At 68.0% G+C, this 11,330-nt stretch overlaps 2 protein-coding genes across 3 annotated transcripts in view; one reads left to right on the forward strand and one right to left on the reverse strand.

Moving 5' to 3' along the window:
• Positions 1 to 2,787: 2,787 nt before the first annotated feature.
• H696_05128 (hypothetical protein) lies at positions 2,788 to 3,282 on the forward strand (the record flags this gene model as incomplete). The annotated part of the gene is made up of 1 exon (XM_009498978.1): positions 2,788 to 3,282. The coding sequence occupies one exon, from the start codon at positions 2,788 to 2,790 to the stop codon at positions 3,280 to 3,282; it is 495 nt and encodes a 164-aa protein (XP_009497253.1).
• Positions 3,283 to 4,081: 799 nt separating this feature from the next.
• H696_05129 overlaps positions 4,082 to 11,330 on the reverse strand; it is an 11,756-nt gene continuing 4,507 nt past the window's right edge. For both annotated transcript variants that reach the window (XM_009498979.1, XM_009498980.1), the window contains 13 exons: positions 10,507 to 10,998; positions 10,198 to 10,332; positions 9,740 to 10,076; positions 9,026 to 9,501; positions 8,512 to 8,940; positions 7,790 to 8,275; positions 7,020 to 7,658; positions 6,266 to 6,860; positions 5,737 to 6,075; positions 5,518 to 5,588; positions 5,176 to 5,404; positions 4,570 to 5,058; positions 4,082 to 4,313 (listed from right to left, as the gene is read on the reverse strand). In XM_009498979.1, the coding sequence (XP_009497254.1) occupies positions 4,132 to 4,313; positions 4,570 to 5,058; positions 5,176 to 5,404; positions 5,518 to 5,588; positions 5,737 to 6,075; positions 6,266 to 6,860; positions 7,020 to 7,658; positions 7,790 to 8,275; positions 8,512 to 8,940; positions 9,026 to 9,501; positions 9,740 to 10,076; positions 10,198 to 10,332; positions 10,507 to 10,998 (4,899 nt within the window). In that variant the 3' untranslated portion in view covers positions 4,082 to 4,131. The remainder of the gene's footprint in view (positions 4,314 to 4,569; positions 5,059 to 5,175; positions 5,405 to 5,517; positions 5,589 to 5,736; positions 6,076 to 6,265; positions 6,861 to 7,019; positions 7,659 to 7,789; positions 8,276 to 8,511; positions 8,941 to 9,025; positions 9,502 to 9,739; positions 10,077 to 10,197; positions 10,333 to 10,506; positions 10,999 to 11,330) is intronic.

Genomic DNA, 11,330 nt, shown 5'->3' on the forward strand with positions numbered 1-11,330 from the left:
AGGCCCCCCACCGCCCCCGGTCAACCGGCGTCGGGCCTCGGATGGAGCCGCGCGTCCCGGGGGCGGCACAGGCGGCTGGGGCGGGGGAGGCGCGCGCCGGCGCGGGAGAAGGGAACACCAGCCGACGGGGGGCGGAGGGGGCAGGGGGGGGGGGGACAGGGGTATGCGCCCCATGCAGCCCCAGGAGAGAATGCCTGGACGGGGGGCTGCCAGGGGCTGCGGGTTCGGGGCTGCATGCCATTCGTGCGCAGCCCCGGACCCGCTGCCCGAAGGCACGCCCCCACCTGCTGGGGCATTGCCTCATCGGCCGGCCCGGCCCGGCCGGGCTCCGGTGCGTGTCTGAGAGCCCTGCCCGAGAATGTCCCTCCCGGCTGGGGCCCAGCCGTGAGGAAGCGGGCGCGTGTGTGATGATCCTCCCCCCCCTCCCCCCCTGCCAACGGGGGCCGCCGGTGGTGCCGGCCCGCAGCGAACACGCGCGCCTCCGTTCGCCTTCTCGGTGTGGCGCGGTGGGCAAGTGGGCAGGAGCCTGACCTGGCGCGTGCACGCGCCCACACTTCCCGTCCGCCCGTCCGCCCGCCTGCCCACTCGGTCGTCGGGCTGGGCACCTCCGAAGTCAGGGCCGAAGGTGTGGCCCCCTGCGCGCGCGGCCGGCGGCCCCGCCCCCCCCCCCCCGCCCGGTGCCCCCAGCATGCCCGACGGGGTCCGCGCCCGTGCGAGGGGCGAGGCTCTCCTGTTGTTGATGCACGAGCCGGGCCCGCGACACTCATATGTGTGCGAGCGCGCGCGCGCGCGCGCACAGCGTCGCCTCCAGCACTGGCACCATGGGGGCAAACTTTGCCTTCTGCCCCTTGTGTCCTCCGGGCCCCCCTGGCGGAACGACTGTTTCACTCCCTGAAAGTTCCGCCGACCTCCGCACGGAGCGGGGAGCCGGCCGGCGCCACGGAGCATATGTTCTCGCCCGCGTTGGTGGCCGGCTGGTGGCCCGGCTCGCCGCACCCCTCCAGGGGCAAGTGCGCCCGCCCCTCCCCGGTTCGTTGCCCCTGCTCCGCGCTGGGTCATCTCGCCCTCCGGCGTGAGGGGCCGTCGTGCTGATTCCGGCGTTGGGGCGGACGTCGCGCGTCTGACTCTCTCTCCCCCTCGCTCGAGCTCGAGCTCCGGCTTCTCGAGAGGGGTGGGCTCTCCTCTCGCGCGGGGTAATGGGACAGGGGCGGCCGGCCGCCCCTCGTGGGGTTGATCTCCGGAGCAGCCCGACTCGCGTCGATGGGTCATCCTGTGTGTGTGTCCCTGGACTCCCCCCGCTGCATGGTCGGCCGTGGGAGGGGGTGGGGGCGGGGCCGAGTCGGGTGCACCATCTGACGCCCCCGCCCGGTGCCGCCGCCCCCTCGCCTTACGCCTTCCCTTTGGGTGTCGGTCGTCCCGGCGGGGTCCCATACGCCGGGCAGGAGGAGGGGGGGGGGGGGGGCCAGGACATCGGACACCTGGCGAGGGCGGAGCCCGCGCGGCGACCGACACCGCCCGGCCGGTCGGGCCCTTGCCCCCGCCCTCCCGGGCCGAATGGAACACGCCTCGTGCCGGCGCCACGGGCAGGCTCACCCGGGGATCCCGGTGACCAGCTACAGCGCGAGGAGGGGGATGCCCCATGCTTGTGCGGTCCATTCCGGCCGCCGCCGCCGCCGGGCTGCCCGCCCCCTGCCTGCTGCTCGCGGCCCATATGATGGTCGTTGCTCGAAGCGGAAAGACGCGCCGCTGTGTGGTGCCCGGTCCCGACTGCCCCCGTCCCCCCGCCGGAGAACATGGTCGTGCTCATGTCGGCACTCGGGCGCCTGCCCGCCGGGCCTCCATCCCCCGGTGCCCCCGAGGCCGACCCCGAGCGCGTGTGACCGGCATGAGTTATTTCTCCAGGGACCAGCCGGCTCCCATGCCCCTGGATGCACCGATATTGAGGTGGGAAGGCGTGCCCCTTCCCCCCCCCCGGGAGCCGGAGGGTCGATCACTTCCCGGAACGTGCGCTCCCCCTGGGGGGCATCCCACATTGGGAGAGGCGACCCGGGGGCGGGTGGCGCGTGCTCTTGCATACCTGCCGGCCCCCACCTGCCCCCTTTTGCTGGCGTGCGCGCGATGCCTGCCAGATGCTTCTGCCTTTCTCGCCGGCTCCCAGGGTACTCTGCCGGCTCCTGGGTGTGCTTCGCCCCCGAACAGAGCGAGAGAGACATACACAAGTTTTGATGCATCGTTTCTCCCCTCCCCCCCCCTCCCCCCGTGCGCCCCCCTGTCCTGCTCGCATGCCTGGAACCCACTCGGCCGGGCAGGCAGGGGCAGGGACATCAAATGACCCATTGCGTATGCCCCTTTCTGTCTGGGCGGGGCAGGGGGGCCGGTCTGTGTCGCTGGTGGCGACCGCCCCGGAGATCTCCCGGCGCTTAAACGTGTGTGCGCGCTTATGCATGTGCCGTGAGCCGTGAGCCGTGAGCCGTGTGGGTGGGTGGGTGCGCGCGCGTCCGGGAACGGTGCTGCCTGGCGACGATCGCCAGGCCCTTCGGGGGCGGATGGGGGTCGGTCAGGCGCGGCGCCGAGGTGGCGCGGCTGCCGCCGAGGGCGTGTTGCCGCCAAGTTGCTCCTCGTCCCCCGTCGCCGGTGCCTCCCCCCCCCCCCGGGGGGGGGGGGGGGGGGCGGCCGAGGGGATATATATCCGTGGGCGTTGCGCGGCCAGTTCCCAACATCCCGGCAGACCCCCTTTTCTCCCCTCGCTCAAACTCCCCCTCCCTCCCCCCCCCCGAGTGAGAAGCCATGTCCTCCATCCTCCCCATCCACAACAACGAGTCGGCCTCGGCCACCACCACCTCCTCTTCCAAGAGCCCCCTCCGCACCATCGCCTCGGCCCTCATGCTGCTGGTCTTTGTCGGTGTTGTCGGCTTTGTGGGCTTCGCCAACTTCGGTACGGCCTCTGCCGCCCCGGTCGCCGCCTCCCTCTCGACCGCCTCCGCTCGCTCCGTGAGCAGCAACCGGCCCACCGCCCCGGTGTGCGACAAGCTCGGCCTCTACGATTGCCGCTGCCCCGACGGCTACATGCCCTCCCGCGACACCGCCACCTGCCAGAAGATCGTCTGCCCGGAGTACTTCGATGCCACCTCCGGCATCTACGTCAACCGCGTCGGCGAGGCGGCCTTCGACAACCTCCCGGAGAGCTCCCCCTCCGTCCAGGTCCAGGGCTTCCGCATCTCCGGACCCGCTCCCGGGCCGATCACCGCTACCTGCTCTCGCGACGGCCGGTGGGTCTTCTAAGGGGGGCAGATGGGCACCATATCATCCCCTCCTTCCTACCCCGTATCCCGTCCCCTCTCCGGTTCTCGGCGCCCTGTTCCTCCTCCCCGCTGCCAGCCGGTTGTCCTTGAGTATCTCCCCCCATCGGTATCCGCCTCCCCTGTGAGCTCGTGACCCGCCACGCCACCCCCCCCCCCTGCCACCCAGTTCCCCCCCGGCAGCCCTTCCCTGGCCGTGTGTGCTGTGTCCCCCCCCCGTCGCTCCCTCTCTCTGTCTATATTTCTGGCCTGTTTCAGTGAACCCCTGTCCCCCGCCCGCCGCAGCGTACCATTGTGTTTCGGCGCGTCGAGGACTTGCTTGTGTGTCCTGGCAGAGCCGCCCCGAAAATCCCCAAAATAGATTCATGCTCACACACACACACACCACACGTGTGGTGTCTGTGTGTGTGTGTCTGATCAGCCTAAAAAAGCCCCTTGTCGTGTTCTTCTTCCTTTTGCGCCTTTTGTGTTTCTCTTCTTCTTCTTCTCTCTCTCTCTCTTTCTCTGCTGAGGTGCATTGGGTGTGTGGAGCTTCTCCTTGTCCGTCCGTCTGTCAAGATGTGCACACGTGTGCATGTGCCTGGCACATCTCCCCCATTTTCGTGTCGAAACCCGCGGTGGTCTTGCCTCCATATGCGTGGATGTGTCTCCGCATGTGCTCGGGTACTCCGGGTTTCCACGCAACACGAAGGATGACACGGGAGCCTGCCGTGAGAGGGAGAGTATATTCGGTCGTCCTCCCTGCCCCCCGTTCCCCAGGAAGCCAAGCACAGCTCCGGGGAGGGGGGGGGAGGAGGGGGGAGGGAGGGGCGAGGGGCAAGAGAATGCACCCTCAGAGCGTGTCGGCTGGACGCATTTCCGCGTCTTCCGAAGCAGAGAGACGCGCACGCAGGTCCTCCTGGATGCGTGCCAGTTCGATCACCGGGAGTGGAGCATGTGCAGGACCCGAAGCACCGGGCGCCTGTCGGGGGGTTTTGCTCAGAGCCACGCGCAGCCGCGCCAGGTCCGACTCGACTAGGGAAAGCAATTCCCGAGCACCGCGTTGGGCAATTGGCCATGTCAGCACATTGGCGCGCATGTGTGTGTGTGTGTGTGTGTGTGTGTGTGTGTGTGCGTGTGTGTGTGTGTGTGTGTGTGTGTGTGTGCGTGTGTGCGCGTGCCCATGCATGTGTGTGCGCGCGCCCATGCATGTGTGTGCGCGCGCCCATGCATGTGTGCGCGCGAGGGAGGGCCGAGGACATCAAGCGGTCATGGGAAGCACAGCTCGTACCGAGAACACCCCGACGATTGGCCGCCTCAATCAGCAGCCAGGCGGACAGGTGGAGGATCAGGGTCAACGGCCGATGGGAGTGATGCGAGTCGATGGCTCCGAGGGCCGACTCCACAGCCTCCGGGCAATCCAGCCCAGCCCCGAGCATGGCCGTTGCCAAGCCCAAGGCAGCCGTGTGCACCGACAATGGCCAATGCGAGCCCGGCAGCGCCTGGCGCGGGAGATCGCCCGACGCGTCTGGCGAGTCGCCGGAGGCCATGGCCGTCACCACCGCCACCGGGAAGTGGCAAGAGGCCAGGATCGTCCGGACGACCCAGCGCAGGGCCGCCAGCTCAGATGGCTCAATTGCCGCCATCTCCGCCGAAGGACCGAGGAGATTCAGCGCATGGGCACATACCTGCAGAGCCTCCGACAAAATGAGCACCGCCGGGGTCGACCGAGCTCCATGCTGCTGGGCCGATGCCGGCCGACCAAGCTGGCCACTTTCGGCTGTTGTCGTGGGGACAACACAGCGGGGCATGGCAAGGGCCCGGGTTAGTGATATTGGCGGAGGACCGGGCCGCAGGCCGTAGGTCGCGTCACAGGCCGGAAGCACAGGGTACATACCAACCGGCCCAATCAGGTGCACGCAAGTGGCCAGCGTCGGGCCGAGTGCCAGGGCGGCCAATTCCCCGCGCAGGGACTCGGCCTGCAGGTGGCCCAAGCCGCGGAGGACATGTAGAAGCCCGGCAACCAGTGGCCCGGTCTGCTGAGCAGCCGGGCCGGACCAGTGGACACCGGCAAGGCGGCTGACATCCACCAGGGGGAAGCGCTGGGCCAACTCGCTGGCAAAGAGCTGTTCCAGGGGCAGAGAGGAGAGAGGGGGGGGGGGGGGCGAGCGGAGGTCAGCCATAGGAAACACTTGACATGGCAGGCGGCGGAGCATGTCAAGATGGGCTGGCCTCGGACCTCGACGCCAGACCGCAGAGGCACGGTCAGCTCATCCTCGGGGCTTGTGGCCCCGGAGCGACACAGGTACTCTGGGAGCATGGATGCATATGAGGGCAGGCGCACGCGCGAAGCAGATGGCCCAACCAAGTCCGTCGGCCAGGGGAGAGGCAGGGGCCAAGACAATGCGTCGATTAGAATGTGCGAGTGAGGTTCAGGCGGCTCGGAGGCGAAGCGCACCGAGAGACCGACCCAGCAGGTCAAGGGCCTGCGGTCGGCCAGGCCACCAGGCCTGCGCAATGCCGGGCGCCGAGGCCGCCCCTGCTGGTGAGGGCGAGCCGGAGGTCAAGATGCCCACCAACATGGGGATGACATGTCGCGCCAGCTCCTTGGCCGGGAGCCCGGTCTCGAGGGGCATGGAGGCCGATGCCGGGGCGCCACCCATGCCGAGAGATTGGCTGAGCGAGGTCAGGGCTCGGACCAGGGTCTGTCGCGCGGTCCATGACCGCACCGGGCCCAGGGCGCTGATCGTCCGGTAGAGGCCCGGGGCCAGGCGCCGGGCCGACCCGCCATTCAGCACTGTGTCCCGGCCACAGGAGGGGAAGGACGGCAAGGATGGGAAAGAGAGAGAGAGAGAGAGAGGGATGGTCAGAGGATGGGGGAAAGAAATGCGGTGGCAAATGCCGGACGACCAAGCGCAAAGCAGGACCCGCATGCATCACACGGCTGCCGGGCGAAGGGGGCAAAAGAAAAGCAGGGCCACACGCACATGCGCCCACAGCATCGTCCCAGATCCCGCGCCAAAGGTGGCCAACATGGCCACCCTCATGGGCTCCCAGGAAGACCGTCGACAGGAAGACCGCCTCGGCGGAGTCGGCTTCGCTGGCGGGTTCGCCACGCCCGGCGAAGGTTTCCCGGCCGCCCACCAGCAGCCGCATGACGGCCTGGCGACCGAAGCGCATCAAGTCCCGACAGAAGAGGGCACAGGCGGCCGCCGGCGAGGGATCACGCTCGGCCACCTCCTCCGGGGCCTGTTGCCCGGCGGTGGCAGCCGCCGCGGCGGCCGCGGCCGCACCCGGCTCGGCTGGGATGTCAAAGGAGGAGAGGTACACTCGGCGAATGTGCCGGGCCAGGCTCCACATCACTCGTGCCGGGGAGGACTCGCCGGCGGGGATGGGCCTGAGAGCTGGCTGATGCAGCAGCGATGCACACAGGGCCAGGGCCACACCCATTGACCGGCGGATGGCCGCCTGCTCGGTGGTCAGGGACCCGACGTACGAGGCCCCGGGGCTGGCCCGAGCAAGAGCCACCGCCGACAGGGGCTTCATGAGGGCCGGCACATGTGGGCCAAGCAGGGCAGGGTACTGTGTTCGAAAGGGGTCAGACTCACGGAGCGACACCGGTGCCTGTGGCAGCAAGGGCACACACACGCATGCCCGCCGGGAGGGAGGCAGGTGGCGAGGGGAGGAGGCAAGCAAACAAGCAAACAAGCAAACAAACAGGCAGGCAGTCCCGGCCCATACCTTGAGGCAAATGTTGGCAATAAGCTGGCTGGCGCCACAGCGTGCCGGGACGCCAATGCCCCCGCGCACAATCTCCCCAAGGGAGGCGACCCATTCGCGCACAACGCCCCTCCGCTGGGGGTCATCGCTGAAGCTCCCGAGGATGGCCACCGCACACACCTGCGCCGCTTGCATGGCGGTCGATGATCCAACCGCCTTCAGGCGCTGGTCAAGCAGGCGCTCGGCCGACAGATCCTCGGACAGCAGGCCCGACAGCATATCGCCGAACAGGGCACCCGAGGGGTCGCGCGAGGGGGCGGGCGCCGAGGCTCTCGCCGTATGGGCTCCCCCCCCGGAGGGGGACCCGGGCGCGCCTCCGAGTCCCGACCCGGACCCTGCCTCATTGTAGAGGGAATACTCATCGGTGCCCGGACGTCCGGCATGGAAGGCCGCAAAGGTGGCCAGCGGGGTCTCCATGGCAGACATGGAGTTTAGCAGGCCCCCGCAGATGGCCGGCGCCAGTTCCAGCAGGAGATCCCCCAGTCGCCCGACCAGGGCCTCGTGCATTTGCCCCTCCGGCGCAAAGGGCGCGTAGACCTTGCTCAGGAAGATGTGGCACTGTCCGCGTGCGCTCTGGGGGCAAAGGTCGCTGATGGCCAGCTTTGGGCATGGCAAGAAGGGGCAGGAAAGAAAAAGAACAGCCGCGAGTCAGTGAAGGGCACAGGACGGGGCGCCGACCGAGTTTTCGGGTCCCCCCCTGCTTGGCCGCGCGTTTCGACACCGGCACGTACAATCTGGACTGCACCGAGGACGGCAACGCGCGACAGGGACAGGCGCTGCTCCTCGGAAATGTCACACGCTTCAGGCGCATCGGCCGGCGCCCGGGTCAGGAGGATGTCCCGATGGCAGAATTGCAGTGTCGTGGACACCAGTGACTCGGCCTCAACCGCGTGCGGGCCATCACACAGCGAGGCCGCGGAAGACAGCAGGGACAGGAGTGCCTCATCAGCTAGCCGGGTGGAGAGACTCCCCAGAGCCACCGGCGGCTGCTGCGATTGCGGCTGCTGCTGTGGCTGCTGCTGGTGGTGGTGATCGACGAAGAAGACGCGCAACTCGGCCGAGCTCGGCAGCGGCGGTCCGAACCCCGGCGGGAAGAGGGGAATATTGCGCTGGAGGCCCGACCGGTCTGAGAGAGCCGATCGAAGAGTCCGCAAGGCGGCCACCTGCCACTGGCCATCGGCCAGGCTTCCTCGGGAGTAGATATCAATCAGTCGTAGCTGCGAGCGGGGTAAATAGACATAAATAGAAATACGCATATATCGGTGTGTGTATGTATGTGTGTGTGTGTGTGTGTGTGTGTGTGTGTGTGTGGATGGGTGAGACGGAGGGCGCGCGAGGGGGGACGAGAGGTCAGGCGGGCATGAGCACGATGGAGGCATGCGTGTGAAGGGAAAAGCAGGAAGGGCGGAAAGCGCAAGCCCGGGCAAGGTGGCGGCAGAAGGATACCACGCACTGCCTGGTGCATGACCGCGGCCACGGTCCGCCGGCGGAGGGCGGCCACCGCGTCCGGGGCCCAGGCAGTCACACCCTCGCCCGGGGTCAAGGCCTTCATGATGGATGCCCACAGGGCTCGCGCAACCGAGCCAATATCCTCACGGGGGGCTGGGGGGTCTTCCGAGCCGGCGCCGGTGTCCGGAAGATCGCCGGCACCAGGCCCCGACGGGTCATTCATCTGCCCAAGTAGCTCGCTAAGCCCCGGGAGCAGGGCGGCCAGGGGGTTGTCACGGCCCTGATTGGCAAAGAGCTGGCGGACCGTCCGGTCGAAGCCGTACGACACGCTCGGCGGCCTGGTGTGGCACAGGACAAACAGCGGCACCAGCGCCATCGAGTCCATCTCGCCCGAGCCCGGTGGCCCCGGGCGACAGGGATGACACGCGGCCAGCTTCCAAAGGCGTGGGGATATGTCAGGACATGGGCCATCGTCAGGGGGCAAAGGGAGGCAGGGCAAGGCAGGAGGCCAGGCGCACAGCACCAATGACAGCGCCCTGAAGGAGCTGGTTGCCCGAGGAGTCGACCGGCACGGCCAACTGCAGGGTGTCGGACCCTGCGCACCCGCCGGCAATGGCACCGAGGAGCAGCCGACCGAGAACCGGTTCGAAGTGGGTCATGCCATGTTCCTGCACCAGGAACAGGCACACCGCGCGCATGGCCAGGAAGGAGGCCGGCGGGGGGCCCATCCCGGCGGCGGCCGTCGACCCCAGCAAGACCGACAGGGCACCGGCTCCGGTTTGGGCGTCGCGCGCGCCGGCCGCCCGGCGCCCGGCAGCCCGCAGGACACCGGACACCGGCACGCCGCCGGTTTGGCCGCCGAGGATCGTATACACCGACCGCATGGCCGAGTCCAAGGTCAGCAGCATGGCCCCAAAGGGCTCGGTACCCTGGAGGTTGGCAACCAATTCACGCAGCCCGCAAAGGGCATACACCGCACACACGGAGGAGGCGCCTGGATGGTGGTATGTTAGGAGAGCCGCGATCGAGCAAAGGGAAGGACGCAAAGCAGGAGAGGACCCTGCAGCCGGGCGGAATAGGCTCCCCCGCTGCCCCCCCCCCCCCCCCCCCCCCCCCCCCCCCCCCCCCCCCCCCCCCCCCCCCCCACCGCAGAAACAACATCGAGGTGTCCGATGACCCGAACCCCCCCCCCCCCCCCCCCCCCCCCCCCCCCCTCTGGCCACTTGACATACCGCCATAGTTCCGGACAACAGCCACCAGCAGGTGACAAAAGCGCTCCAGAGCGCTCGGGCTGAAGACAGACGCCAGGGCCGCACTGCTGGACTGCCGGCAGAGACTGGCCATGGCGTCCGGCCGAGCGCGCCATAGCGAGGCCGTCAACGCAGCCCCGGTCAGGGCCAAGCCGGCCGCAGCACTGGCCGCCTTCTCGTGACTGAACCCCATGGCCGAGGGATCGGTCATGGCGGAAATGGCAGAAAGCAGTGCATCGAAGTGCTCGCGGCGGCGGCCCGCATCGGCGACCGGGGCATCCGGCACAAGGATACCGGCCCAGGCCCGCGCACAGGCAGCCTTACGACCAGGTGAGGGGTGGGGGGGGGGGGAGGAGCCAATGTCAATGCCAGTCTTGGGGGAAGGCCCGGAAAATGAATAGTGCCAGGCAGGGGAGGACAGGTGCCGGCAGCATGCGTACCGACAGGTCCAACGACCGGTCCGGCGAGGGAAGCAGCGCAGAGATGGCTGCCTGAAGCAGATTGGCGCCGGAGGGACCGTCGGCATGCAGGGACAAGGCCACGCGCGCCAGACACTGAACTGACAGCAGTTGAAGCTAGTCCCAGGCCGGAGACGAAAAGGCCACCGGGGAAAGGCAGGCAACAGGAAGACCAAAGAGAAGTGGGCCAGGGTTAGAGACATGTTGGAGTGGATGAGCGAAGGAGATAGAAAGTGCACAGGGCGCCCCCCCCCCCCCCCCGCCCATTTCCTGCCAGTCCTCCGCGCGTACTCGGGAATCAATGGTGTCTGGCTGGGCTGTGGCCAGGGCGATCAGCTCGCGGCCGATGTCGGCCAGTGGGCCTGCAAAGTCCTCGGCAAGGTCCAGGCGATGCAAAACATCCCCAATGGCGGCGGCCAGCTGGCAGGCAGTCGCCTTGATCAGAGGGTAGCTGCGTGGCAAGCGCAAGATATGCAAGCAGGCGCGCAGGGCCAAATCCACAGCCTGAGCCAGATCGGAGCCGCCGAGCCCGGCCAACTGGCCGGACTTCGGATCGGCCATCATGCGGCCGAGCATGGCAAAGTACGACTGCAGCAGCGACAAATGGACATACCCCTGCGTGGAGGGCAGGGCCCGGCCATCGCCCACCTTCTGGGCATACTCATCCAACGCGCGGGCCGAGTCCAGGTACAAAACCGATCCTGGCAGGTAGACGGCCAGGCTGCCAGCTGCTTGTGCCACGGTGCCGCGGACGGCCATATCCCGCGATTGCAGGGCATAGCGCTGTGCACGCATGTCAGCAGCCGAGAAGGAGGACCGAGTGTTAATCATCAAAAGATACATAGTGACGAGTCAGAAAGCGGGGATGTGTGTCTGTCGGTGTGGGTGTATGTCTAGGGGAGGAGAGGGAGGAGAATAGGGAGAGGAAGAGGAACAGGGAGAGGAAGGGGAACAGGGAGAGGAAGGGGAATAGGGAGAGGAAGGGGAACAGGGAGAGGAAGGGGAATAGGGAGAGGAAGGGGAATAGGGAGAGGAAGAGGAATAGGGAGAGGAAGAGGACGAGAGAAAGAGAGAAAGAGAGAAAGAGAGAAGGAGAGAAAGAGAGAAGGAGAGAA

The sequence above is a fragment of the Fonticula alba genome (genome assembly GCF_000388065.1).
Source record: "Fonticula alba strain ATCC 38817 unplaced genomic scaffold supercont2.9, whole genome shotgun sequence".
Lineage (NCBI taxonomy): Eukaryota > Rotosphaerida > Fonticulaceae > Fonticula > Fonticula alba.